This window comes from Mustela erminea, chromosome 6 (genome assembly GCF_009829155.1).
Source record: "Mustela erminea isolate mMusErm1 chromosome 6, mMusErm1.Pri, whole genome shotgun sequence".
NCBI lineage: Eukaryota > Metazoa > Chordata > Mammalia > Carnivora > Mustelidae > Mustela > Mustela erminea.
Genome location: NC_045619.1, coordinates 140,728,574 through 140,756,399, shown reverse-complemented (window position 1 = coordinate 140,756,399; position 27,826 = coordinate 140,728,574). Strand labels below are relative to the sequence as shown.

At 39.6% G+C, this 27,826-nt stretch overlaps 1 protein-coding gene and 1 long non-coding RNA gene across 3 annotated transcripts in view; one reads left to right on the top strand and one right to left on the bottom strand.

Moving 5' to 3' along the window:
* Positions 1–27,826, top strand: part of NET1 (neuroepithelial cell transforming 1) — a 60,086-nt gene that overhangs the window by 28,949 nt on the left and 3,311 nt on the right. The window contains exons 1-8 of one of the 2 annotated variants that reach the window (XM_032349850.1): positions 18,302–18,582; positions 23,851–23,958; positions 24,407–24,574; positions 24,983–25,045; positions 25,304–25,400; positions 25,818–25,894; positions 26,482–26,739; positions 27,176–27,346. In XM_032349850.1, coding sequence (XP_032205741.1) covers positions 18,490–18,582; positions 23,851–23,958; positions 24,407–24,574; positions 24,983–25,045; positions 25,304–25,400; positions 25,818–25,894; positions 26,482–26,739; positions 27,176–27,346 — 1,035 coding nt within the window. In that variant the 5' untranslated portion in view covers positions 18,302–18,489. Of the gene's footprint in view, positions 1–18,301; positions 18,583–23,850; positions 23,959–24,406; positions 24,575–24,982; positions 25,046–25,303; positions 25,401–25,817; positions 25,895–26,481; positions 26,740–27,175; positions 27,347–27,826 lie in introns of those variants that run through there. The other variant, XM_032349849.1, reaches the window with a different exon arrangement.
* LOC116594448 lies at positions 13,925–17,350 on the bottom strand. Its single transcript, XR_004287223.1, has 3 exons — positions 16,869–17,350; positions 15,826–15,939; positions 13,925–15,242 (listed from the first exon to the last, which is right to left on the bottom strand). It is a non-coding gene; the product is annotated as an uncharacterized LOC116594448 (long non-coding RNA).

The following is a 27,826-nucleotide window of genomic DNA, read 5'->3' as shown; positions in this document are numbered from 1 at the left end:
CACCTTACTCTGCAGCTGCAGCATGTAGCTGTCCGTAGTTTCCTGATTCTTCTCTAGTCAGATGTGGCAGATATTTTATTTTTCTCCTTTCTCTTCTGATGCTATATAAGTCTTAGAGTTGTTGGTAGTGTATCCACATTAACTTGTATTTTGGGGTTCATGGGGATGTGTACCTTGTCACATAGTACTAGACATATTGACCTTGGGGTTTTGGTTTTGCTGTCCTTGTTCTGTGTGTTTTCATGGAAGGATTTGGAAAAATTGTAAAAACTATGTCGCTGCCATCACCTTAGTCTCAGAATTATGACTCCTGCATTTTATTCTCAATGGTGAAAAGCAAATTTAGCTTTCTTCTGAAACCAATATAATTTTAGCAGATTTTATTGACATTGAATATACTGGACTTATTTGAATTGCTATAATTTTTAGCATAGATTGTATATTATGCACTGATACTAATACTTATCAACAAGCCAAAGATAAACTTTTTATTGTCCTTCAAAATTTGTCAGGTTCGGGGCAGTGGTTATACATTTGCATATACTATTGCTACGTTCTTCAAGCTGTGGAGTTACACTCAAGAAAAAAATCTTTATAAAAGTTAGGTTACAGGGCACCTGGGTGGCTCAGTTATTAAGTGTCTGCGTTCAGCTCAGGTCATGATCCCAGGATTCTGGGATCAAGGCCCACGTTGGGCTCCCTGCTCAGCAGGAGGTCTGCTTCTCCCTCTCCCACTTCCCCTGCTGTGTTCCCTCTCTCTGTGTCTTTCTCTGTCAGATAAATAAAATCTTAAAAAAAAAAAAGGGGGGGTTACATTAACCAGACCTACCTGTATGTCATGATATAGTCTCCATTTCTTCCAGACCTAAGGAATTATGTACAACTATGATAAGAATGAATTTGAAATAATAATTTACTGAATATCATCTTTGTTTACTCAAAACTTCACTAAGTCTAAATTCTTTTACTCCTTTTTTTTTTTTTTTTTTAATTCCACAAACATTTTGTGGGGCACCCACAATGATTCAGGTCCTATTCTTAACCTTAGAGATAAGACTATGTCCAAGCCAGAAATGAGACCCTCTGACAAAAACATACCTGCATAGTTACACAAGTATGATAGTGTTAGGAAGAGGAACAGGAGGGAGAAATAGAAGATTTGGGGAGGTTTTGATTTGGAGTTGAGTTTTTATGGAAGTGAACATGAACTGGGAAAACCAACCCCAGATAGAGAAGGGGCGTCTACAAATGGCAAGAATTAAAATGAGTTATGTATGTGTCAGGAACGATAAATTCTTTAGAAAGAGTCAAATATATGAGGAAGAACTAAGAAATGAAGTGGTACAGGGGGTTAATTGGCCACTCAGTTTGAAGGCTGGAAATGATTGGCTGAAGAGTTTATTGACCTATGAAAATCAACAGAAAGGATATTCTGGATTCTTGAACTGATTTTCCGCAGTTATAGTCCTTCCATCTCTGTAGAAAGTACTGGTTAGTGAGGACCTGGTGGGGTGTCTGGAAGCCTGGAAGGGGAGTGATGACTGTGGAGATGAAAAGAGCATTCCTAAGGTTTCATCTTCATCAGTTTTTTCTTCTTAATGATCTTTCTTTGGAGAGCCCCTTCATTCACTCACCAGATTCAGCTTGTGTAACTGATGACTCCCTTCCCTAATCTGAATCTTTAAGCCAGATCACAGTCTGATTTTCACGTCCCTTTATTCAGTTGCTTACAAGTTACAGCCTTGTAACTGGCCTCCCTGACTGTAGCCTCTTTATGATGCCATATTGATTTCCTTTGATCTTTTTTTAAGGTGTGGGGGCATGTGCCTGTGCATGCAAGTGGGGGAAGGGCAGAGGGAGGGAAAGAGAATCTCAAGCAGACTCCGTGCCCTGGGTGGAGCCCAATATGGACTCGATCTCATGACCCTGAGATCATGACCTGAGCCAAGTCAAGAGTCCAGATGTTCAACCGACTGACCCACACCCAGTCCCTCCTCCTTGGTCTTGCTTAAATTCTTTCAGTAGCTCTTCATTGCTTTAAAGATAAGACCCAAATGTTACTTAACATATAATCCCCATTATGATGAGCTCCCACTCCATCTCTCCAAAATCTCTCTCTCAGTCATATCCCTGTTTCCTTTCCCTTATACATCCTCACTTGGTTTAATTGCCTGGAGATTTCCTACCTATTCCCGCTCATTATATCCAGGAACCCTTTCCAGAGTCTTACCCCCTCCCTGAATCCCACCCCTACCAACCTAGCCTGGTTACCCCTCCCATAATCCCTCTAGGTAGGGAAAATTGAATAGCAGGAACAGTTTAGGATTTCATGAGGAAAAAAGAAGTCAGCAGTGAAGTTGTGATGATAACAGTAGCATTAAGCTATATTTATGTCTTGAAAATAATTATTCAACTCTGGCTATAAGTCAGAGTTACCTGGAGAGTTTTTAAGGGAGGAAATGTGCTGCTAGGCCCTATCCCAGACTACATGAATGTGAGGAGATGGGGGAAAGAGGATAGGTGCCTTTGGGACCTGGGAACATCTGAGTTTTGTTTTTATTGTTTTAAGTTGTCCCGGCAATACTTAGGTATAGCCAGAACTTAACCATTAAGTTAGAATGTGACATTCTTAAAGTTGTCCCTCTCCCCAAAAACATACCCTGAAATGGATACTCTGCCAACTCTCCCAGCCCCGTGTTTTGTATGGCCTTTCATCTAAATATAACAGTTATTATGTAATATGCTAAATATAATCAGTTTGTATGGTCTTTTGAGGCTCTTGTTGGGAGCCATTGCTTTATTTACCTCTGTGGTTCAATCCTCTAGCCACCTGGCCTGACACATAATAGGTGCTCAGTAAATATTTAATGAATAAACAGATAAAGTAATAATGGGTCATATGATTCAAGTAAGACTTTGGACTTAGGTAAACATATAACATGAGCATTGCATTATATATTTTGATTTTGGATATCTTACATTAAGAATTTAATACTGATGTTAAGGATTTGTCAAGTAGGGGAATCATTGGCTCCTTTATTGTGAAGTTGTGGTTGCTTTTTATCAAATTTGTCTCCAAGTAAAATTTTAGCACTATCTTTTATCAGGTTGCCTTACTACTATATTATGTATAAAATTACTCATCTTAAAAGGAACATGACATTTGTCTCCCAAAGGTGTTTGTCATCTCTGTTTGTTAGCAACCATAACCTTGCTCTTTTCTTCTGATAGTAGAGTCCAAAGTGACTTTTTACTTTGTTCATGTAAAATAATACTGAGATGAGTAAGACTGAGTCATATTTTTATGACCAGACTTCTTTAACTCTGTTAGTACTCAAAACACAAACCAGAACACTTCAAAAGAAATGTGTGTATGTGTGTGTGTGTGTGTGTGTGTGTGTGTGTGTGTGTGTGTGTGTGTGTGTGGCTTTTTCTTTTTCAGAATGTTCAGATTTGGGGATTTCATTTTCTTATAAGTTAAGTAGTATATTGAAGTGTTATACTCTGAGTATTGGTGTACTATGTAAATTTTAGATTAAACACAATAATGAGTTATGTATGTTATTCCTTATAAATGATTTTTAAAACATTTGTGATTATTTAGGATTACAATAAACTTTTGTTAGTTCCTGGATTCATAAAATCTCACTTTTGGCAAACACACGTCTTAGACCATGACAGGATATTGGTAATTTTTCTGAGGCACAGATTTGAATAATTTGAAGCTAGATGGCATGCTAAAGCTAGTGACTTACTTAACTTAGTGCTTTTTTAAAGGTTTATTTATTTGATAGAGAGAGAGAGCGCAAGGCAGAGGGGCGGAGGGAGAGCGTATTTAAGCAGACTCTGCACTGAGTATGGAGCTTGACTCGGGGAGGAGCTTGACTCCGGGATCTATCTCACAACCTTGAGATCATGACTTGAGCAGAAACCAAGAGCCAGAGGTTTAACTACTGTGCCACCGAGGCACCCCTAGTTGCTTACCTTATGAATTACTGCCCCCATCTTGAATTTTGATATAACCTATGATCTCTGCTGGTGCCCTGTAAGATAATGGAATGAAACATTGTTTCTCTGTGACATAGGTCAAAAAAATAAAGCCACCTGTTGGTACAGGTGATGAAAGTGAAGAGGAACAGAGGATAGATATAAGAAAATGGTTCTTCTTAGCCAAAAAAAATAAAAGTTAAACATAGGGCGCCTGGGTGGCTCAGTGGGTTAAGCCGCTGCCTTCAGCTCAGGTCATGATCTCAGAGTCCTGGGATCGAGTCCCGCATCGGGCTCTCTGCTCGGCAGGGAGCCTGCTTCCCTCTCTCTCTCTCTCTGCCTGCCTCTCCATCTACTTGTGATTTCTCTCTGTCAAATAAATAAATAAAATCTTAAGAAAAAAAAAAAAAAAAAGTTAAACATAAAACAGTTACTCCTGATAATGCTCTGAGAAGCTACTGAAGTATCCAGAGCTGTTTATCGTTAAGGTTAATCATTCCCAGATCACTGTGAATCATTCCTACGCTGCTCTGTGCATGTAAATGCTTGTGTCTGCTTTTTAATTATAAAAGGAATACAAGAATACATTGTCTTTGTTCAAAATTAAACTTTTTTTTTAAGTTTCCTTGTATCGCCTTCATCCTCTGAAGTAACTAGTTATTATTTGATGTGTTCCAGATTCCCTTCTGTTTATTTACATAATTCCACACAATGTGTGTAATGGTGACCTGTATATGATCATACTGTACATGTGCTACAGCTTGCTTTTTTTCTCTTTATCTCTTATCAATACCATATAAGGCTACCTCATTCTTTTTAGATTGCCGTATCATATTCCATAGTGTAAAGTACCATGATCTACTTAACCAGTCCTTGAAGAATGGCCCTTTAATATATTTTCCATTTTTTCACATTAAAAATAATGCTGCATTGTGTTTTCTCCTTCTGTACAAAGGAACCTCTAATGCAGATAGCAAGAAATGGAAATGCTGGGTTGCAAGTTTCAGTTTTGATAATGTTGTTCACTTGCCTTCCAGTAGTTTTACAAATTTATACTTCTCCATCAGTTTATGATGACGTGTCTTTACATCCTTCTCAACCCTGAATTTTTGTAATCTTTTAAATTTTTGCCAGTTGTGATAGACAACCAGACAGAAAATTAATAAGGAAATAAGAGGACTTGAACACCACCATAAACCAGTTGGACCTAACAGACATCTACAGAAAACTATCCAATAAGAGCAGAATATACATTTTTCTCAAGTGCGCATAGAACATTCTTCAGAATAGAACATAGAAAGCCTTAATCAGTTTGAAAAGATTGAAATTATATAAAGTATTTTTGTAGTCACAATGGAATAAAACTAGAAAGAACAGAAGGAAAACTGAAAAATTCGTAATTCTGTAGAAATTAAATAACACAGTGTTGAATAACCAGTGGGTCAAAGAAGACATTACAAAGAAAATTGGGAAGTGCTTTGAGACAAATGAAAATGAAAATCTAATATACCAAACTACTGGGATGAAGCAAAAAACTAAGAGGGAAATTTATAGCTATAAACTCTTATATTAAAAAGGAGAAAGATCTTGGAGCACTTGGGTGGCTCAGTTAGTTAAGCATCCAACTCTAGATTTCGTCTCAGGTCATGATTTCAGGGTTGTGAAATCAAGCCCTGCATCAGACTCTGCTGGGTATGGAGCCTGTTTAAGATTCTCTCTCCCTCTCCCCCAAACTCCTACTTATGTGCTCACTTGCTCGCTCTCTTAAAAAAAAAAAAAAACTTCAAATCAGCAACCTAATGTCATGCTTTAAGTCACTACAAAAAGACAAATAAGTTACATTCAAGCTAGCAGAAGGAAGGAAATAGTAAAGATTCGTGTGGGTTTTAATTAAAAAGGGAATAGAATAATGGAGAAAAATCAATGAAACTAAAATATGGTTCTTTGAAAAGATAAAACCAATGAATCTTGAGGTAAATTGACTAAAAAAATAAGAGAAGACTCAGATTACTGAAGTCAGAAATGAAAGTGGAGACATTGCTACCAATTTACAGAAATAAAAAGGATGATAAGAGAGAACTGTGAACAATTATACACTAACAGATTGTATAACCTAGATGAAGAGAATAGATTTCTAGAAACCTACCAAGACTGAATCACAGAAATCATCTGAATAGATCTATAACTGTTAAAGAGATTGAATGAGTAATCAAAACACCTCCCAGGAAAGAAAAGCCACGGACCAGATGGCTTCATTGGTGAATTCTACCAAACATTTAAAGGAGAATTAATGCCAGTCCTTCTCAAATTCTTGGAAAACATTGAAGAGGGGGGAACAGTTCTTAACTCTCTCTATGAAGCCAGCAATACCCTGATACCAAAGCCAAAGATACTACAAGAAAACTATAGACCAATATCCCTTGTAAGTATTCTTCAAGAAGATACCAGCGAAGTGGATTCAGCATATTATTAGGATTATACACTAAGACCAAGTGAGATTGATTCCTGGCATGCGAGGATGCTTCAACAAATGAAAACCAATTAATGTAGTTTTTAAAGTCCACATTCACAGAATTAAGGAGGAGAAAAACCTCATGATCATTTCAATTGATACAGAAAAAGTATTAGACAAAATCCAACACCCTTTCATGATTAATTAAAAAAAAAAAACCAACAAACTAGGAACAGAAAGAAACTCCCTTATGGATAAACAAGATATGATATATACATACAATAAAATATTCAGTTTTAAAGAGGAATTGAATTCTGATACATGCTACAGCATGGATGAACCCTGAAAACATTATGCTAAACAAAATAAGCCAGACACAAAAGGACAAATATTGTATAAGTTTGCTTATATGAAGTACCTAGAATAGTCAAATTCATAGAGATAGGACATAGAATAGTGGTTACCAGGGGTTGGGGAGGGGGGATATGGGGAGTTACAGTTTAATGTGTACAGGGTTTCTGTTTGGGAAGAAAGAGGACAGAAGCAAATCATGGTGGTGGTGATTGCACAATGATGTGAGTGAATGCACTTAATGCTTCTGAGCCCCCGCTACTGCACGATACCCTTAAAAATGATTAAAATTGGGGGTGCCTGAATAGCTCAGTGAGTTAAACACCTTCGGCTCAGATCGTGATCCCAAGGTCCTGGAATAGAGCCCCGTGTCCAGCTCCGTGCTCAGGAGGGACTCTGCTTGTCCTCCCTTTGCCCCTCCCTCCACTCATACTCTCTTCTGCCCACTCTCTCTCTCTCAAGTAAATAAAAATTTTTTGAAAATGATTAAAATGGTAAATTTTATATATATTTCATCACAATTTTTTAAATGGGGGAAAAGGGAAAAATAATTTAAGTTCCTTATGTTGTATGGCTCATAGCCTCTGATTTATTATGTATAGTGCAGTGTTTGGAATTTTTTTTAGTCTCTTGTTTTTGTTTTGTTTTTCGATGCGATCGTTTATTTAATATTTTTATAGTTTGAGAGTTTTCCTTAAATTTTTTATTCATCCGGTTTGGCATTTTTTAGACCCTCTAACTGTAAAGAATTATATTTATTTCTGAAATGCCTTGTGAAATTTTCTGAGTTTTAGATTATTTTCATCCTCTTACTCTCTAGTTGTTGCTTCTAGAACTTGGGAAGATTTTGGAAAATCTGGAATTATTTTATATGTTTATTATCTCTTTTTTAAATTCTTTCCATCTCTTTAATATTGTATGCTGTTCTTTGGGAGAATTCCTCCATTTCCTAGCTTGCTAATTCCTCATTAGTATCTATTTTACATTTCTGTATTGTCAATAAATAAAATTTTGACAATTTTTTTACTTCTAAGATCTCTAATTTTTTGTTTTGTTTTTCCATAAGAATCTTTATTTTCATTAATGTATTTTCCTCTGTTACCTTTCTGAGAATATGACTTCTATTTCTTTTAACATATCCTTCTCTTCAGTCTGTATAACCATAAATTAAATTATGCTAGGGCCAGTAAAGATTGTTTAGAAGTTGCAGACTTTTGGACTTAACCAGTTGTAAGCCTCTGTTTTCTGTATTTAATGATAAAATTTTAATCTCAGATTTTATTCACAGCTTTTTATTTTCCTCAGCATATTCAGTCTTCATTCATTCATCTATTATATTATTGAGCTCCTTCTATGTGCTAGACACTCAGAGAACAAAACATAGTCTTTGCACTCATGAGGCTTACATTCTAGTGGAGGCATTCTCTCTCTCTCTCTCTCTCTCTCACTCTGCAGGTTATATCTCTCTGCAACCCTAGAAATCTGTAGAGGAGATATGTATTCTGTTTATTGCATGCATCTTCTTCCCATCTTTTTGAGACCCAGACTCCTCCAAGGGAGAAGGGAGAAACAGGGTCATGTCTCTTCACCTGACTGGATGAGATTAGCAATCCTTTTCATTTTGGTAACTTCTGTTCTATCTCATCCTCTTTGGGATCAGTGAGAAGGAATAATGGCTCCATCAAATCCTGCTAATGAGGGATCCATTCCTGTGAAGTTCCCTGAGGTATCGGTGGTCCATCGCTAGATTAGCCACAACTTCTGGATGCTGTCTTGCCAGTAGGATACCATGCACCTTCCAGTTCATGCTGTTCTTTGGCCACCTGGATGCAACCATCCCAGCAAGACCATGTCCTCAATCTCACCTCTATTCTTTGTACTAGAGGAACCAGAAACTCATGTGGGGTCAGTGCCATGTTGGCCCTCTGTCCTCTTGAAAGTCCACAAGGGAAGGATAGCTTGGAGAGAGGAGAGAATAGTCTCTTTCCAGGGAAACTGCAGGACCATACCAACAGCTTTCTTTCTCAGTCCTTTTCTGATGAAGTGAGATGCTGTTGTGGGCATGAATTGTTCATTCCCTGATCAGGCTGTAAGGCATGAATCCTGCAGGGAAGCCATAATTGAAACACATTCTCCTACTCCTGCACCACCCATAATAGGTTTTCTCACCCTGAGCCAGTGGCTAGTGCCACTTGCTTATGCCTTCTCAAATTAGAAATATGGGTGTCTTGGGGCGCCTGCGTGGCTCAGTCAGTCAGGCATCTGACTTCAGCTCAGGTCATGATCTTGGGGTCCTGGGACTGAGCCCTGCATTGGGCTCCCTGCTAGTGGAAAGTATACCTCTCCCTCTCCTTCTGCCCCTCCCCCCCACTCGTGTTCTCTCTCTCACTCACTCAAATAAATAAAATCTTTAAAGACAGGGGTGGGGGGAGAAATATGGGTGTCTTAGTCTGGGTTTCCTCCAGAATGTAGAGGCTGAGGAGGCAAGGCTTGTATGTAGATATTTTATCAGGGGAAATAAGGGGCTGGGAAAAGGAGGAAAAGTAAGTTCCAAGGCAAGTTGTTGACTTGGCAGCTGGGCCCCTGGGGAGTCAGAGAGAGCATCCTCACAGGCAGAGGAGCAGCATTTCCTCTCCTGGCCCCGTCCTCCATTGGTCCAGATTCCCTGTAGGGTACATTCAAGAGGCCCTAGAGCAGAAAGCGTGATCTGTAGTGCAACTAATGAAGGGGTAGGGGTATAGAGTATGAGAAGGAGGATGCAAATGCGGTTGACACTGGACACTCTGTACTGCAGAGATGTGCTCATGTACTCCTTTAAATCCCATCTGTCACAGGGGCCTCTAGATCGTGGCCAGCTGCCGTCTCTGCGAGTTCTAATAGAGAGAGCAAGGCACAGTGTCTGCTGCTGCACAGAGCATAACTGATGAACATCTTCCTCCACCACCCCTGGAAGAGATTTCCTTCACCCTTGGCCAGCACTTCAGTGGGTCTGACTTGCTTGCCCCACCTTTGTCCTTCGTCTGAGCCCCTAGTGTGTTTACATTTTTTGAGTCTTGGTGGCTACAGAGAGCCAGGTTGTGCCTGGGAAACACCACATCTGGGAGTGCTGATGTGAAGGACCAATTCTTCCACCCCTTGATTCCTAGTTTGATGGCTCTTGACACAGGACCATATATAGGCTGTTTCACATGTATTCTGTTCTGAAGGACAGTGTTCCAACACTGCAGAATTTTAACCCTGAGCTGCTGCAGTACCTGAATCTTCAATAAACAATGCCATCGCTCCATTATGCTGTCTGCTTCTGGAAACAGGGAATATGGGAGAACCAGTGGATCAAGTGATTCTCTTTCCATTGTTGTAACTCCTTTGCTACAGAGTGCGTCCTGAAGTCTGAGGCAGTGTTGTGTAGGATCTCATGCAAGTAGTGCAGGCACTGTGCAAGCCCTTCGGTGATGGTGCCAGCAGGGCCCAAAGATACAGAAAGACATTCAGTGTCCAGCGGAGATGGCTGTTGCAGCAGGGGTGAATCCCTGCATACTGTACAAGTAGGGTCTGATGTAATCAACTAGCCACCAGCTCTGCCCAGGAAACAACTGTATGGCCAGATTTCAGCATCATTTCCCAACTGCTGGCAGGTGGGGCATTCTTTAGGGGCAGAGGTTAGGTCAGTCTCGGTAAAAGAGGGCCCCTGCTGGAGAATCTGTACATACCCTTGATACCTGTGCTTCGGCCAGTCTTTGTGGGCCTCTTCCAGAGTGCTGTGATGGTCTAGGAGAGAGAATTGACAATATGCATAGGATTAATCACTGTTTTTACCTGGTGCCTACAAGGCACCTAGTACCTTTGTACTCTTGATAACAGGAGACAAAGATCCTCCCACGTTGTGCACAATCCATAGGTCCATTTATATCCCTCTTTTCCAAAATTTCTCTCAGCCTTTTTTTTTTTTTAAATCTCGTTCCTTCCAAGCCCCTGAGCAATTAGCCAAGCTATCCGCCACCTCTCGGGAACCTGTATATATCTGTGCTTCATGCCCTTGCTCCCTCCATAGAAACTGGATGACTGCCTGCAGCTCTGCCTGCTGGAAGTGTTTCCCTTTACCAGTGTCCTTCAGGATGACCCCTAAATGGCACTGTAGTACAGTAGGGGGGTCCGCAGTAGTGCTCCTAACAATCTACCCAGAAACGGGCAAGTTTTTCTCCTCTATCAGTTGGTTACCAAGAACCACCACCAAATGAAGAATTGAAGGGCTAATATCAGGTACTGGGATAGCTGGGGACACCTACTTACGTAATTTACTTGTGCCCTTTGGTCTTGTTTAGGCTTAATTCCAAATAGGCCATTTCCACCATATAATAGGTTGCCCCTGTACCTCCCCAAACCTGTAAGTTGGTAGGCTTGACTGTGGTTCATTTTGGACACCTCTGATTGCATTAGTCTCATGAAGTCCCATGGACAGATCCTCAGTCTTCACTAGGGCTGCTATAGCACTCCAGGAGCTGCTGTTCACAAAGCAGGCTGTTTCCTACCATGGAAAGCCTAGCCTAGCTTCAGAACCCTAGGGACCTGCATTGCACTTCTTTTCCTAGCTTTGCCAGAGACATCACATGGCCTCTTTGTCTGCCATAGAGCTCTCAAGCTTTAGCAGATATGCTGGGTCACGTGTTCTGAGCAGCAGGACCGGCTTGTACCACAGCCTAGACCTGCTACAGAGACTTCTTCTGCTCTGGATTCCACTCAAAACTGCATTTCAGATGACTCCATTAATGGGTCAGAGCAGAATTTTCAAATACAGGTAAAGTCTTACCTAGTGCTGTGCCCCTTCCTAGTGCTAGGGAATGCAGATACAACTTGTTCTTTAGCTTGGAGGAGAGATCTCAGAAAGCCACAGGCCACAGGCCATTGGACCTATTAAAACTTTTCTAATGTGGCAGCCCCAGAATTTTCATGGCATGCATTTGACTTCCTGGGGTGTCCAGAATACTTGCCATTTCCTGCTCACCAAGTCCTGTTTGACTGATGTCATCAGTTTACTGGACTAACATGATGTTTTGCGGATCACAAGGCCCTTTAGGACTCTGACAGAGGAGAAAAGTTAACAGGCTCAGGATATGAAATAGAAACTGCTCTCCTTCGCACAATATAAGCTAACTACTTTTGATCTTCTTCACTAATGGGAATTGAAAAGAACATACAGGCCATATCAAGAGCTGTATACCAAATGCTAGAGGATGTCTTGATCTGTTCCAATAAAGGATCTACGTCTTGCCCAACAACTGAGATTAGACCTACCACTTAAATTTACAGTAGTCCACTGTTAGCTGCCACAGTCCATCTCATTGTGGGAGTCCTGCAGATTAATTGAATGGAAATGAAGTGGAGACTCACTACTGCCTGCTGTAATTTTGATGACTATCTCTGTGTTTTCCCTTGGTATGCAACACTGCTTTTATTTATTATCTTGACTTCAGTGTAGGGGATAGAATTTCAGGGGCTCCCACTTGGCCCTTCCTGCCATAATGATTCTGAGAACATTATGAAAGTTACCAGCTGCTTTTTCAAAGCTTTTAAAGCAATTAACAGAAGCCAGCCAACTCTACAACCTCTGCAGTTAATGTTAACCACCCCCCATGTTGTTCATGTGCCACAACCCCTGTAGGAGCCATTGCTTCATTCCATCCATACCGATCAATAACTACAGACCTTACCACCATTTTTCCAATGAGGGACCCAGTTCCAGAATCTCATTCTGTGTGTCTAGTGTCCAGGGCCAGTCTCCTTTTCAGTGTCCTAGCCAGGTTCCTTCCAGAAATCAGCCTGAGACATGAGCTCATTGACAATCTGTTTTGAGGTATGGTCCCAGGGATGGGGAATTGAAACAGAAGGGGGCACCTAATACCAAGTATCTGCATTGAAGCTGGTCACCATTGTGGGCAGCAGGCTTATTTTTGCCGGAATCTTCAGAAGAACCATGTAAGATACACTGCAGAACTGTCTTGTGAAGGGACTGAGGAGGGAGCTTCTATCCACCAGCACCTGTGCTCCATTAGTCAATGACTACCCCATGGTACCTGTGTAAATGGCACATTCCAGTACTCAGGGAGCCCAGAGTGGACAGCAAGAGCGACCTAGAACAGCTGATTGCTGGAGCCATGACTGATGTAAAAGTGAGCTGAGGAAACATGGGCACAGGACATAGGACTGTTAGTCTTCAGATTTGAGCCTTAGCTGAGTTTCAACCTCCTTTCATGAGAAAAATCCCACTCAACATCCCCTTACACAAGCCTAAGTGATCTTACATTACACTGGAAGTTATTTGCTACCCTATGTCCTTGAGATAAAAGTCACCACTAAGAGCACTGATACCGCATTTTTTTTTTTTTTTTTTGCAGTTTGTATTATTGCGAAAAGGACCAGGGTTTTGAGAATACCAAACTTCTTAGCCCATCAGGAATTCTGTTTATAGTCATGTTAATAGTATAAAGATCTGAACTGATCTTTTTCCAAACCCAGCTCTTAGTAAAGCTTGGAGACAGTCAAATTTTTAATCCAAATGATTTTTTAAAACTCAAATCTATATGTAACTGTATTACCAACTTCTTTCACGTTCATTTAGTCCAAGTAACTGCCTTTTTGTTGTTTTGTTTTAAAGATTTATTTGGGTGGGGGAGGTGCAGAGAGGATGTGGGGCTCCATCTCCCAACCAGGAGATCATGACCTAAGCCAAAATCAAAAGTTGACCCACTGAGCTACCTCGGCGCCCCACCTTTTTGTTGTTTTTAACCAGTTCCTAAATATTTTGGAACTTGGTTTTTTAGAAGTTTCTTTTGGTTCATGTTTGAATCAGTGTTTCCTTCTTTAGTAAGATTTAAAATTCTCTTTTAAACTGACTTGTTTTTAGTGAAATACATAGTAGTTATTTGTAATCTTAAATTCTAGAGGTTTTTGTTTGTTTGTTTGTTTGTTTTTTCTTAGATTTGTTCATTTATTTGAGATATAACTCAAGCGGGAGAGGGAGAAACAGATCCCCTGCTGAGAGGGAGCCCTCTTCGGGGCTTTATCCCAGAACCCTGGGATCATGACGTGAGCTGAAGGCACACACGTAATAGACTGAGCCACCCAGGCACCCCAAATTTTAGAGTTTTGAAGTGGAACTTAGTTTTCTTGTATTTAGAAAAAGCCCTTAAAATATTTCTTGTGAACTGTAGCAACTTTCATACTTATATGCTTTTAAAACATGTTTAATTTAGTAATATGAAACATGAGAGCTACACAAGGGCTGAGGAAACAGATGTTATCTGTACTGTTATCCATATTTCTCTACAGATTAAGATTGTTGATATAGCCATCTACATAAGATCCTTACAAACATAGTTACAAAGTTGAGAGAAAGCAGGTTGGGAATTGCATTTCAAAATATCGCCTGCAGAGGTCAGCAGAGAGCTTAGACTTTGTTTTCTCTTTCTGTAATAGGGCTTTCCTCGCCTAATTTCCAATTACTTATTATTCCGGGCAAAAGTAAATAAAAACAAGCAGTATCCAGACCAGAAAAAGTAATGATTATTCTTCAGCTCTAGTTTATCTGAATTCCAGAATTCTGATTTCACCTTAAAAAGAGGAGAAAAGGTAAGTAGCCTTTCTCTATAGAAGGGAAACAATGTTCTCTCTTTTTACCTTCTTCATATTTTAGGAAAGAAAGCATCAAAGGCTCCATACAAGCAGAAGAACAGAGGTTATAACTATACTGGTCTTTGGAAACCTGTATTTTCACCAAAAACTGGTATATTTTACAGACTTAATTATTCCCAGAAAACTCAGTTTTTAAGTTTATAAATTCTAGATTTTCTGTGCAAAGAAAAGATACTTAACCAATCTGTGCTTCAGTTATGCAATTAGTAATATTTGTAAGTCATGCCTTAATAAGCTGTGAATAACATTAAACAATTGAAATAGGACCGCCTCTAAAACTGAAGCGGAACTATTTTATAATCTTTTTACTTACTTGCCTTGTTATAAAAAGGCTATAGGGCAAATAATCCCTCAACTTTTTTATGATTTCCTTCTCTGCAAAGTGTTCCCATTTATTTCACAAACACTAGCTGGGACCAGGAGACCCATCTCACAGAAGGCCAGCCAGCCGGCCCTGACTGAGCACCGAGTGTGCACCGAGTGTGCACCGAGTGTGCTGACGGCGGTGCATTTCCCATCTTACCTGGAAGGTGTGCTGTATCAGGAGCTGGCAGACCAGACTCAAGCCTGTCCAGCCACTGATTAACTCTGCAGCTTTGGACATGTTTCTTACTCTGAGACCCGGCTTCCTCCATCTGTAAGATGGTACTAATAACACACACTTCATAAAGCTGGCCAAGTAAGTAACATGCATGAAGCTCCTAGCACAGGGACAGGACACTGTTTTCCTTTCCTTTTTTCACTGGTGTTCTTCAGTTTCCTCCTAAGAAAACAGAGGAGGAGAAGTTAATGACCTCAAAGGACCCGTTCAGCTCTCTGGTTTTATGGAGCGTTGTTGGCGCCATGATCCTCCCAGGCTCATCACTCGGGTGCTCATTGAACATCCTCTGTTTGTCATTGCCTTGTAAGATGCTGTCTGCAATTGTCTCAGTTACATTTGGAAGACAACCCTGAACATTCAAAATGAAATGAAGATTGTAGGGTTGGTGAATTGGGATTTTTGTGCTGTGACTCTCACCATTAAATCCTTTGTGGCTCCTGTAGGCTTTCAGTTTTTACATTTTCCTCAGCTAAAGGAGAGAAATGAGAGAAATCCCTATCTTGGCCGTACCTCTTTCAGACTAAATAGAAAAACACTGGAAAGAGATGTCAGGTAATAGACCCATGAGATCACCCTAGCAGCTTCTTCCCTACTCTCCCTGAGTGTAAGGACTGTATTCCCTTATGAAACTCAGTGGCCATCAGGTATGGGCCTCACTTGGGTCATTTTAAGCCAATGAAACTGAACAAGACTCATGGGTTCTAGCCTCTCCTCTTTGAGGGCTTGAGCAGGTCGATGTTCTTACCTATAAGTTAGGAATCAGGGAACGGGCTCTGCCCATCGCTTAGCTCCTGCTTCACCACTGTATAGTACTGGCTTCTCCACACCGTCAGCCGGCCATAAAGCCAAACATATCCGCCTATGTGTGACAAGCATGGGCAGGTAATAAAGGATAGATGATGAAATATAGCCAATCACCATTATTTTTTTTTAAATATCTCAGAGCAAAAAGATGAATTATTATCATCTTGACTACAAAATACATTGGTATTTATAGAAGAGCAGCATAATGCTTCCTATAAGAAGTTATACCATCCTGCAAACCTTAGTAAATTGTTTTTTATAGATTATTTGTCATTCTAAATAGTCTGTGCTCCCTATTTATTCTGCTTGGTATACCCTCTGTCTTTAGTCCACTGAACTAGCACACTCCAAGGCCTCATTAAAGTTGTAATCACTAAATCCATGCAGCTTTTCTTACCCTTCTTAACCTTTTTGCTGTAATTAACACCTTTTCTTCCTTTGGCATCTTGCTATGTTGCTTTTCTGCTGACTATTCCTTTTGCATAAGTCTTTTTTCCCTTGGCATCTCTCCAAAGTTAGATCTTTAGACCCTTGTTCTTTTTGTCCAGATTTTCTCTCCCAAGCATCTCATTCACTCCTAGCTCCCACTCTGATCCCTGTGTATGTGACTCCCCAGTCCAAGTCTGCCCTCTGGCCTCTTTCAAGTCTTTGTCCAGCATTTCCAGGTACTATCCCAGGATTTTCATTTTCATGTTCTTCCACCACGTCAGTAGATCTAAAAATGAAACTCGGAATTTTCTTTCAAAGCTCCTTCTTCCTTATTTCTTTATGTGCATTAATAGTTCTCCTCCTAACTTTAGAATTGTGGGCGTCTTTGACTTTTCAGTGTGCGGCTCCTTGCGCGGATCCTTTTCCTTTCCCACGGTCCCTACCTTAGGGTAACTTCTTGATAACTGATTGTGACTTTTGTATTATGTTGCCAGTCATTTTTCAATCCATCTGATAGATCAGCCTACACATAACGTAACTTCTGTTATCTCTCACCTGCTCAATAAAATCCTCTGCTCATCTGTCTTCACCCACAGCCCATGACTGCAGTCTGTGAGCTCACTCCTTCAGGCTCTTCTGGGAAATCCTTGCACTTTTCCCTTACTTGGGCCTATGAAGAACATAGCGTGGCCTTCCAGCACCAGTCAAATAACATCATATAATGTCTTCTGTCGCATGTTTCCCAACCCCGTCTCTGCTCAGAAGACTGCTGGAAGCGGCTTCTCCTCCTGAACGCCTGTGGCACTTGGTAGCTAGCTGTACAACTTACGTGGGAATTTTCAAAAGCTCTCTGAGTTATCTCTTTGTGTAGCCTACTTTTACATAATGGCCTATTAGCACTTTAGGAGCAAATATGAAATCTATTTTTCATCTACAATATCTAGAATAGTGCCTTCTCCATAGATTTCTCAGATTTTTCTGATCCTATTAAATCCTGAGAACAGAAACTTTTTTGCAAATTACTGGCATTGTATCATCCATAGTAGTGTATAGTTAAGATAAAATCTTACCTTCCAAGATAGGATAAGTACATTCTGTTGAGAAGAAAGTCTGCTTCTCAGCAGGCCTATCAAATCAACATAAGTGGTGTTTTTCCAGAGAAGAGGAGACTGTCCAGAGACGGTCCAGAGACTGTCATTAATGTGTAACCTGAGGTAAGTTACTTCACCTCTGTGGACCTCATTTCTCTACCAGTAAAGTGCAAGTTACCTTTTTAAAAAGACCTTTTGACTCTTTTAGGACCCGATCAAGATTAGTCATTTCAGAATAGAGCAGGATTCCGTTATTAGAAATTGCCTTTTTGTATTTAGGGTGTAAAACATGTGTTACACAGAAAGCGCGCTTCTGAGGCACACAGGGAAGGGATGTGCCCCTGAGGCTGAGCGACGTTGGAATCTGAGGTCGCGGCTCTGGCCCCGCAGCCCTGTGGGAGAGCCGCCTGACCCTGACCGACCGGGCGGCCCGAAGTGCGCCCGCGGCGCCCACCCGGCCGGTCCCAAGGACGGAGGAAGGGCCTGGCTGCTCTGGCGGTGGGGAGTGTGCTCGCACTAGAAGCCCCTTGCATCATCCGGCTTTTCTTTGGTGCACACCCTTACTGGGCTTGACTTACAGCTTTCTGACTTGAAGTTGTCAAGTGTCCGCCGCTGGATTTCTTTCTAAGTGATAGGGTCTGAGAAGAACACCCGTCTGTGGCGAGCACTGGAGCAGATAGCGCGGACAGGCAATTAGTTCCCTTCCGGAATGCTGCCGAAACCAGGAAAACCTTGACAGTAACCTGAGGTTCCCTGGAGCCTGGAGCGGCTGTAGACATTCCCAATCTCGTGCAATCTCCTAGAGCCGCCTGCAGGAGAAAAGGGAGCGGCAGGGGGGCCGCGTCCGTCACGCTGGGTCACGTGTGCACAGGCTCCGCCCCGCCCGCCCCGCCCCGCCCCCGGAGCCCCGAGGTCTGGGTGCGTCGCGCGGCTGCTGCAGAGCGGTGGCGGCGCGAGGGAGCGCGGAGGCGGATGGCTGCCCGGGAGCCGGGGCCTCGGAGGGGAAGCCTGTGCGCCGGTGGTGCCGCGCGGTAGGGCGGCTCGGCTCCCAGCGACCGAGGGTTTGCGGGGGCACGGAGGGCAGCATGGTGGCTCATGACGAGGTTGGAGGTCTGCTGCCCATCAAGAGGACCATACGAGTCCTGGACGTTAACCATCAGTCCTTCAGAGAGCAGGAGGTGAGTGCGCAGCTTTCCCCCACAGCGTGTGAGCGCGGTGCTCTCAGACTGCGCTCTGGTCTTCGTGAGGACGCCGGACTTGGATCTCTGTGCGGGTTCGGGGTGGTCTGGCTCTGGCAGAGGTTTAGGGATGACGGCGTGCGTAGGTTTCTGCGCAGCGAAGCTGGGGTGTACGCAGACTTTCCTACAAAAGGGACAGGACTCTGAATGTGTATGCGGCTAAATTCGGTTGAATTGGTCACATTTCTGTTGCTTAATACTTGGTTCTTTTTAACTTGCGCTTCTGTTACCTAGTCTGAGGAACTGTGTTTCGGGGTAGAAGGAAGTAAGAAAACCTTCAGTGCAAGTTCCACACCAGTGAACAGATGGAAACTAAAATGCTGTCTGACCTCGTCCTTGTTTTTATTTTTCTTTCCATATCTGATAAGTTTATGTGTGCAACTTTTTTTTTTTTTTTGAAAGGAAAAAGTTAAAATACTTAAACCATGAAACCATTATTTCGGTTACTTCTCCCCTTCCTGCTTTAATTGTCTGAAGTCATGGTTTTAAAAGTATTTATGAACACTTAGGAAAATAAGTCAAGTGATTTTTGTGCCATTTTATTTAATTTTGACAGTTGATCTAATACTATATGGATCCTCTTATTTTTACTGCTTACTCTATGGTATATACCACATTATCACCTAGAGGACAGTTGGTGTTCCTGCTTCAGTTAACTATATACGTCTTATCTTGATTGTGGTAATAGTCTTGTGGTTATATACTCGTATCCAGACTTACCTGATGGTACATTTTCAATATGCGCAGTCTGTCCTGTGCCTCAGCAAGCCATGTATCGGACGTACACACATCTCCTGGTAGTTCCAGTGCTGCCATCTTTAGGAGTTATGCTTTCATATGGTAGAGTTTAGCTTTGGTTTTTTTTGTTTTGTTTTACCCGTTTGGTTTTGGTTTTTACTTTTATGTTTCAGTTTTCTCAAATGTGTAAGCATTTCCTTTGAGTAGGGCAAATCATATATGGTCATCAGTGTAAATACTGAAACTGATCATCTTTTGGACCATCAAGAACTAGTCATTTTTGGTTGGTATTGGGCACCAGCCATATTTCTGGCATATATTTATACCAAAAATTTAAAACACAGGAATGTTATTAGGTTCTTAGTACTAGCAATAACAGCCTTTAAATAAATGACTAAATTTGACTATTTCTAAGTAGAAAGCAAAGAAATCCTATGTAATTTTAACTCTTTTATCCTTTTATAAATATTTTTTCTTTTCTTTTTTCTTATTTTAAAGTTCTTGCCAATGAGAGATTATGCATCCAATAACCCAAACAAATAAACCCAGATATATACTGGGTTTTTTGTTCTTGTTTTTAACTATGATTTTTTTTTTTTTTTTAAGTAAACTCTGTGCCCATTGTGGGGCTCAAACTCATAACCCCAGGGTCAAGAGTCTCATGTTCTACTGACTGAGCCCCTATTTTTTTGTTTGTTCTTAAGTGTTGATTTGGTTGACTATAGAAGAGACCCTCCTAGTCTCTTTCATGACGTTAGTAGAAAAAAACTTTTTATTTAAAAAAAAAAAACTGCATTCACAAGTTTTCCATGTTTTTGTTTTTATGTGCAAGGTACATCCTAGTAAAAGACTTAAAATGCATCTTAACAATGTTCTGTTTACAACTGGATTAGCAAAATAAATTGGTTAAAAAGTCGGTCTAAAAACAGATTCGCCAAAATAATGCATGTGATTGCCTGGCTGAACTAGATAGTCTGGTTAAAACCTCGCCAAAATAAACATAAATCTATGTTCAAGGTATTGGGGTATTTTTCCATCTCTGTGAACTTTGGCCCTGGTGGAAGATTGGCTATAGGAGAAAGTTCTTGTGTATGGAAACCTTGTTGGTATTCCTTGTTTATTCTCATAGATGTTCGGAGTGTCTTTTGAGGAGAGCATATAGTTTCACCATCTGCACTGGCTCTTTTTAAGCTTTTTGTATTTACCACGACACTGTTAATAGCACTGCAGACTGGTAATAACAGCAGCAGCAAAACCTCGTAAGCCTTATTTTTGTGATGGTGAAACAGGTAGACTCCTGCCCCTCTCTGCCTTCCTCACCTCGAAACACTGTGCCTGCATCCTGTGTGTGCAAAGTGGCAAATGTGGATGTAATACCAGTTCTCAAAAAATTCTGTCTTTGAAATAGTTTTGTGACCAGTGCTAATGTTTAGGTTCTTAATAACCAAACCAAGATCATTTGGACGGTTCATCTGGATCTCTAAAGAAAAACTCTTTTTGGTTGTAGCTTACATAGGTGGAATCCTAACCTGTATTTTAAAAGAAATTTTTGTTCCGTCCTTTAAGGTGACCCTATAATATAATAGGTGACTGCCTAATCTGTGTCACTTCGCTACAGAAATTTCTTCTGTGTGATATTTTTTCTCAAATACTGTATGTGTATCCTAAGGTTAGAGGTGAACCATCTTCAGCTTTACGTTTCAATCATACTTTTTAAGTTATTGAAATTTTTCATACTCTTGAAATATATATTCTAAAAGTTTGTGTTGTCTCTCCTAAACATTCTTCGCATATGTCCTTTTAGGGAGGGAGTGGGTCCTTTACTTTTGGATCTCCAAAAACATGTGTGAAAAGTACAGAGGTAGCTACCCCGCCCCCCATTCCTGATTTAGTACTGCTCTTACTTACTTACTTACCAGGGCATTTGAAGAGTCTTTTGCTCTAGTGACTGAGCTAGCCTGGAACTCTTACCAAGACAGTTGAGATCAGATGAACTAAGACTGTCCCTTGTGAAGATGGGAGATAGATGGCTTTCTGAAGAACTGTAGAACGCATTTAACTACCAAATACTGCTCACCGTAAACAGCCCACCACCCTAAGTGGACTGCGTATTAATTTCAGAAAGATGTTTTAGATATATTTAACATCTAACTTTTTTTTTACTTTTAACTTTTTATTATTTATTAACATTTTATTGTTTATATAATTGTTATATAATAATTAACATTCAATTAAATCTTAATTCTGTAGTCTTAACTTTAAATACCACATAATTTTGAGTTACCAGGAAATAAGTAGTTGAACAGTAACTGATCCTATAAAGATAAGAATTTTTTATCATTAACCTGATTTTAATAAAATAAAATAGGCCCAAAACTCTTGTCCTCCATCCAAACTAACTTTTCTTTCCACGTTCACTGGGAAGAGCACATTTCCAAAGATGTGTTAAGTTGAAATGACTGATCTTGTGACTTATTAGGAAGTCAAATTTGTTACGTTTTAAAACAGGGAAGAGGAATTAACCCGTGTTTCCAAAAAGTAGAACAGAACCTTCTGACAACTGCTTTTTTTCTAGTTAGCATTGGCATATCTTACTTTGTGAGGAGGTAATTATATCTCTGCTTAAACAGAAGACTCTTTGTACTGTCTTTACTAAATAGAAAGGAATGCCTTCTGCCGGACCTTCTGCCCATGCATGTGTCACTTCAGTCTTGCACAGATGTGTGTTGTAAAGGCATCCGCACATGTCCTTGGCCACACAGTGTGTCATTTTACTACATATCTTGAAGGCTTCTTTTTTAGTTCATTTAACATTTGCACATTAGTGGTTTTATATTCAAAGTTTTACTTTGGGGTTAATTACTTTGTTGGGAGAGAGTTGGTCTATAACTCTACCTCTGAGCTACCTGAGCTGGTCTTTGAAGGCCTTATCTGCCCAGTCTCCTTACTTAGTAAGTCACATTCCCTTCTGATATGAATGTGTACCTTTAGGAGTTATAATAGGCCTTGCGTCATTGAAGATTCAAATCACTGAAGGTTCTTTCCAGAGAATTTTAACTCTTTCTGCCATTTTATTCTTAAATTAGTAGTAAGAGGACTATTTTTACTCCATTTTCTCACCCCTTAGTTTTTTATATGACATTAGTCATATCAAAGAATTTTTAGAATAATAGTTTTCATCTGTCATTTTTAAATGGTAATTTTTACATTTTATTTTTATTTTATTCTTTATTTTTAATTATATATCCTTCTGAATTATCATCAGAATTATTTTGTCAAGTATGCCACAGTTGTCAAAAGCACCAAATACAAATAAATATATTCCTTAGACATGTAAAAAGACAGACCTGATGTTCTTTATTTCAGTAGCTGTAGGAGTCACCTAATGCTGTCCCTCCATTTCCCTAGCAGTAAAATTAAAATAATGTGATCTGTAAAGCTTTGAGATTCTTGAATGATTAAGTGATGTGTTTACTAAAGTATTATTTTTGAGACAATATGTGTAGAATAACTATTTCTTCTCAGCTTGTATTTGTTTTTCCTTGAAGTTAACAAATTAAATATTTGAAAGAGAACCTAATTATTCATAAATCCCAGTGTTTATGTAGTAAGTGGAAATATTTCTAAGAATGTTAGTAATAGCAGAAACTTAATGTGTTCTAGGCATTGTTCGGGCCACTTAAACATATCTTACTTAATCTTCACAACAACTGTAGAAGAGAAGGTCTGATATTGGTCCCATTTCACATATGAGAAGACTGAGGCCCAGGACATTCCCTAGCAAGTGCTAGAACCAGGATTTGGGCCCAGTCGGTCTGATCCAGACCCTGAGTTCTCTCCTAACCCTGTCCCGCCTCTGCTTGCGTACATCCCACGACAGGGATGCTCTTCCTTCCGAGTTGGCCCGTTCCGGCAGCAGATAGGTTCATTTAAAAGCTATTCTCTAACTGAAGTACTTAAGAATGAAATGATATGATGTCTGGGATTGGCTTTAAAATAGGTGAAGCAATTCTCACACCAAAAACTGCTGAAGCCGAGGGATAAGTACTGGGATCCATGATGCTGTTACTTTTCACTTTTGTGTGTGTTTGAAATTTTTCGTAATAATAAGGTACTTTTTAAAAGTGACTCTCTATAATATAAACTAAAAAGTTCTATAGAATTCTGGAATCTAGTGTCTTTGTTTTCATTTTAGTTTTTCTTTTGTGCAGTGATAATACTTGTTCAGTTCTCAAAGTGATACTTAGCTGGCCTTTCTCATACCATTAGTTTTTTTAATAGTTTACTGGTTACTCAATAGTGTTCTTAGTATTTTAACAATAAAGGACAACATTCATTTTCAAAGTTTCATGTTTCTCTATTTTATAATGTACAAATATTGGTTTTTGAGAGTGTTCAACTTTGTCCAAACTTGTTTGAAACCATTACACCTAAATACACATTTAGTGTAATCTGTTTTTGTTTTTACAGGAGCCAAGCAATAAAAGAGTTCGACCTCTCGCTCGGGTCACATCCTTGGCAAATTTGATCTCTCCTGTAAGAAATGGAGCAGTCCGGCGCTTTGGTCAAACAATTCAGGTAAGCAAGGGATGGGGCTGAGAGGTGAGTAATGTAGTAAGGGGACTTTGTACAGAAGCCTAAAATTTGTATTTTTCTTTGAGTTGTTCAAACAGTTTTACACTGTTATATTTGAACATAAAGTTTTGGGGTGTTTTTTTTAACATGCTAGTAAGGAATATTTTTACGAGAATGGTATTTATATAACTCCATTATATTACGTTACATCTTATATCAAAGCAGTCTTAGGTAGTTTTTATTCCCAGAAATGTAATTTTGGCTGATAAATATTTTAGAATGGTAGATTGAAGCTTGAGAAATTCTCAGAACTTTGTTTTTAATTTGTCTGTTTTTTTTAAAAAAAGGAATAATTACTATATCCTTTAACTCTCTCTTTTGTTCACCTCTTTTTCTTTCTTTTTTTTTTCTTTTCTTTTTCTTTTCTTTTTTCTTTTTTTTTAATTTTAAGTCATTTACCCTTCGTGGTGACAGCAGATCCCCGGCTTCTGCCCAGAAGTTATCAAGCAGATCAACAGTCCCAACACCTGCCAAAAGGAGAAGCAGCGTCCTATGGTCAGAGATGTTAGACGTCAATATGAAAGAGTCTTTAACTGCCAAAGAAATCAAACGACAAGAGGTAAGCTGGCATTCAGTAGCAAGGCTGTATTTATTGGCTTATACTTAAAAAAAAATCGTCCCTGTGTTTTAAACATGTGTTTTGTCAGAAGAATAGCAAACTAATGCTTAAGGCAGAAATCAGCTGTGCTTTAATATCTCAGTCATGACCCATCACCCACGCTGGGCAGCAGCACTCTGAGTAGTGGTGGTCATTAAAGTTAACTCTAAATGGAGTGAAGTTGTAAGACATGATGGCAGCCTCTTATTTGAGATTCCATTCTGAATGATAGTTTTCACACGGAGTCACTTTAAAAAGCACTCTTCAAAACATCAGTTAAATAATGATAAATAGCCATTGCCTATAATTTTCCTTTCTCAAAAGAAGGAATGACCTATAATGTTTGCTGGATTTTTTTTTCCTCTTTAGGCGATATATGAAATGTCCCGAGGTGAACAGGATTTAATTGAGGATCTCAAACTTGCGAGGAAGGTCAGTAAATAACTTTTTATCACATGCCCTAGTTGTAAAAAAATATATTTCACAAATTATAAACTTCTTATATGGCTTCAAATCTCTTCAAATATGAATATCAGTAAGAGAATGTGTTTGAGTAGTTTCTTTTATGTATCACAAATAGAATCCACGCGTAGCTTTTATATAGTTAGTCATGTTTGCGTTCAAGGAAGGTCTCTCATCATGTTTTATTTGCTTGATCTCTTTGGTGACATACTTCTCCCCTTCTGATAGGCCTACCATGACCCTATGTTAAAGCTGTCTATTATGTCAGAAGAGGAACTCACCCATATATTTGGTGATTTGGATGCTTACATACCTCTCCACGAAGGTAAGAGATGCTATTTAATTTTCATTCGTATCTGAACAGCATTAACAGAGGTGGTTGTTGTGATGGTGGTGGTTGTTTAGAGAGGGCAAACTGGGTGGGGTGGGAAGGGGCAGAGGAAGAGGGAGAGAGAGAATCTCAAGCAGATTCCATGCCCAGGACAGAGCCCGACATGGGGCTTTTTCTCATGACCCTGAGATCATGACATGATCTGAAATCAAGAGCCAGATGCTTAACCAGCTGAGCCAGTCAGGCACCCCAACACAAGTTGTTTTAAATATAAATTTCTGATTTAGTGCTAAATTATTTATTTTCTTAAATAAATAAATAATAAATAAATTATTTTCCTAAATAATAAATAAATTATTTATTTTCCTAAATAAATTTGTTATTGATATTTCTGCCTTTTTTGCATTTCAGACTTACTGGCAAGAATAGGAGAAGCAACCAAACCTGGTGGAACAGTAGAGCAAATCGGTCACATTCTTGTGAACTGGGTATGTAGTGCACTGCTTACACAAAATAGTTTTTTACATATATGCCAAGTAAACACTGTGAGAAGTTATGGTGTTTACTTAAAAAAATACTTTATGAATGATATGATTTTATTTGTTTTAAAAATATGTTCCTCTTTGGACACAATTCCCGTGTTAATCTGTTTTGTTCCATTAACGTTTGAGTGCCTGCTAGATGCTAGGTGCTATTCTAGGAGGGACCACTGGGGATTCAGTGATGACAGACGTCTCTACATTTATAATCTAGAGAAAGGATCGTCAAGTACATACACAGTCTCAAGGGTGGTGATGCCCCTGGTAGAGGAACTCAGATGCCCTGAGAATAGAAAAGACTAGCATCAACTGAGGCTGAGAGAAAGTAGAAGTCATGGGTCTTCAGTTGGATTTAGTCAAATTACAGGGAAATTAGAAAAGGACATTCTGATGTTGGCTCAGAACACTACCCTCCCCAATTACCACCCGCAGGGAAATTTTCGCAGCTTATTTAAACTTTGAGAATGAGCTGTAAATTCTGTTTGTTGTTTTCACAAAACATGTATCATACCATGTTTTCTCTTACTCTTCTTCAGTTGCCAGGCTTGAATGCTTACAAAGGCTACTGTAGTAACCAGCTGGCAGCCAAAGCCCTTCTTGATCAGAAGAAACAAGATCCACGAGTCCACGACTTCCTCCAGCGATGTCTTGAGTCTCCTTTCAGCCGAAAACTTGATCTTTGGAGCTTCCTAGATATTCCCCGAAGTCGTTTGGTCAAATACCCTTTACTGTTAAAAGAAATTCTTAGACACACTCCAAAAGACCACCCTGATGTTCAGCCTCTGGAGGAAGCTGTAAGTCCAGTAAATGGTTCATATGTTTTTCAAGTTCATGTATATTAGCTGGCCTTAGAAAGGTATACAGCGATACTCTCAAATCTTGGGCATTGGGCAGCATGGTGAAACATTCTGTTGGTTTTTTAAGTACCCAATACAGTAATGCACTAAGCAATAAAGAGACCAAACGCACTGTATACTTACTTGTATTTTGATCAAAAGACTAGATGCTAATATCTGCTCTCTTCCACTAGCTAGCTGTATAACTTTGGGCAAATCATCTAATTTAGCTGAGGCTGTTTTTTCATCTGTAAAATGAAGGGACTGACTGAACTATCAGATTTCTAGAGTCCCTTCAAGCATTTAAGTCATCTTAATAGAATGTTTTAGCCCTGCAGGGAAACAGAGTAAAGTTAATATGCTGAAAATGCTTCATTGATTTCTTGATTTTTAGATACTGATAATACAAGGAGTTCTCTCTGATATCAACTTGAAGAAAGGTGAATCAGAATGCCAGTATTACATTGACAAGCTGGAGTATCTAGATGAAAAGCAGAAGGATCCTAGAATTGAAGCGAGCAAAGTATTACTCTGCCACGGGGAGCTGAAGAATAAAAGTGGACACGTGAGCATATTTTCATACTCACTCATCCGAAGCTGTTCTTTCATCCTTCTGCCTTGTTCAGTTTTTTCTGCCTAAGTCACGGAGCGGGCTTTAAAATGAATCCATCAGACAGTGAAAGAAGAATACCGGCTCTTACTTTACAGCTATGTTAGAATAGCTTATTTTATTTTTAGCTTTCATAAAGCAAACTTTGGTTTCTTTTGTGACAGAATGACTTAAATGTCTTGGTGGAGAGCATTTTATACTTTATTTTTTAGTTTTGAATCATAAATCAACTTGTTTGGCTAGGAGTTCCTTTCTAAATAAATTACTAGTTTTATAATAAAAAAGCATATCCTTCAGAAAATTTTTCAAAGAGTATATAGTGATGGAAGTAGCTTTTAGCACTACTAAACAAATTTCTACAGTAGATTGAATGAAAGCAAACTAATTTTTTAAATATTAATTATAAAAGTACCTGCTAGAATAAAATGTAAGCAT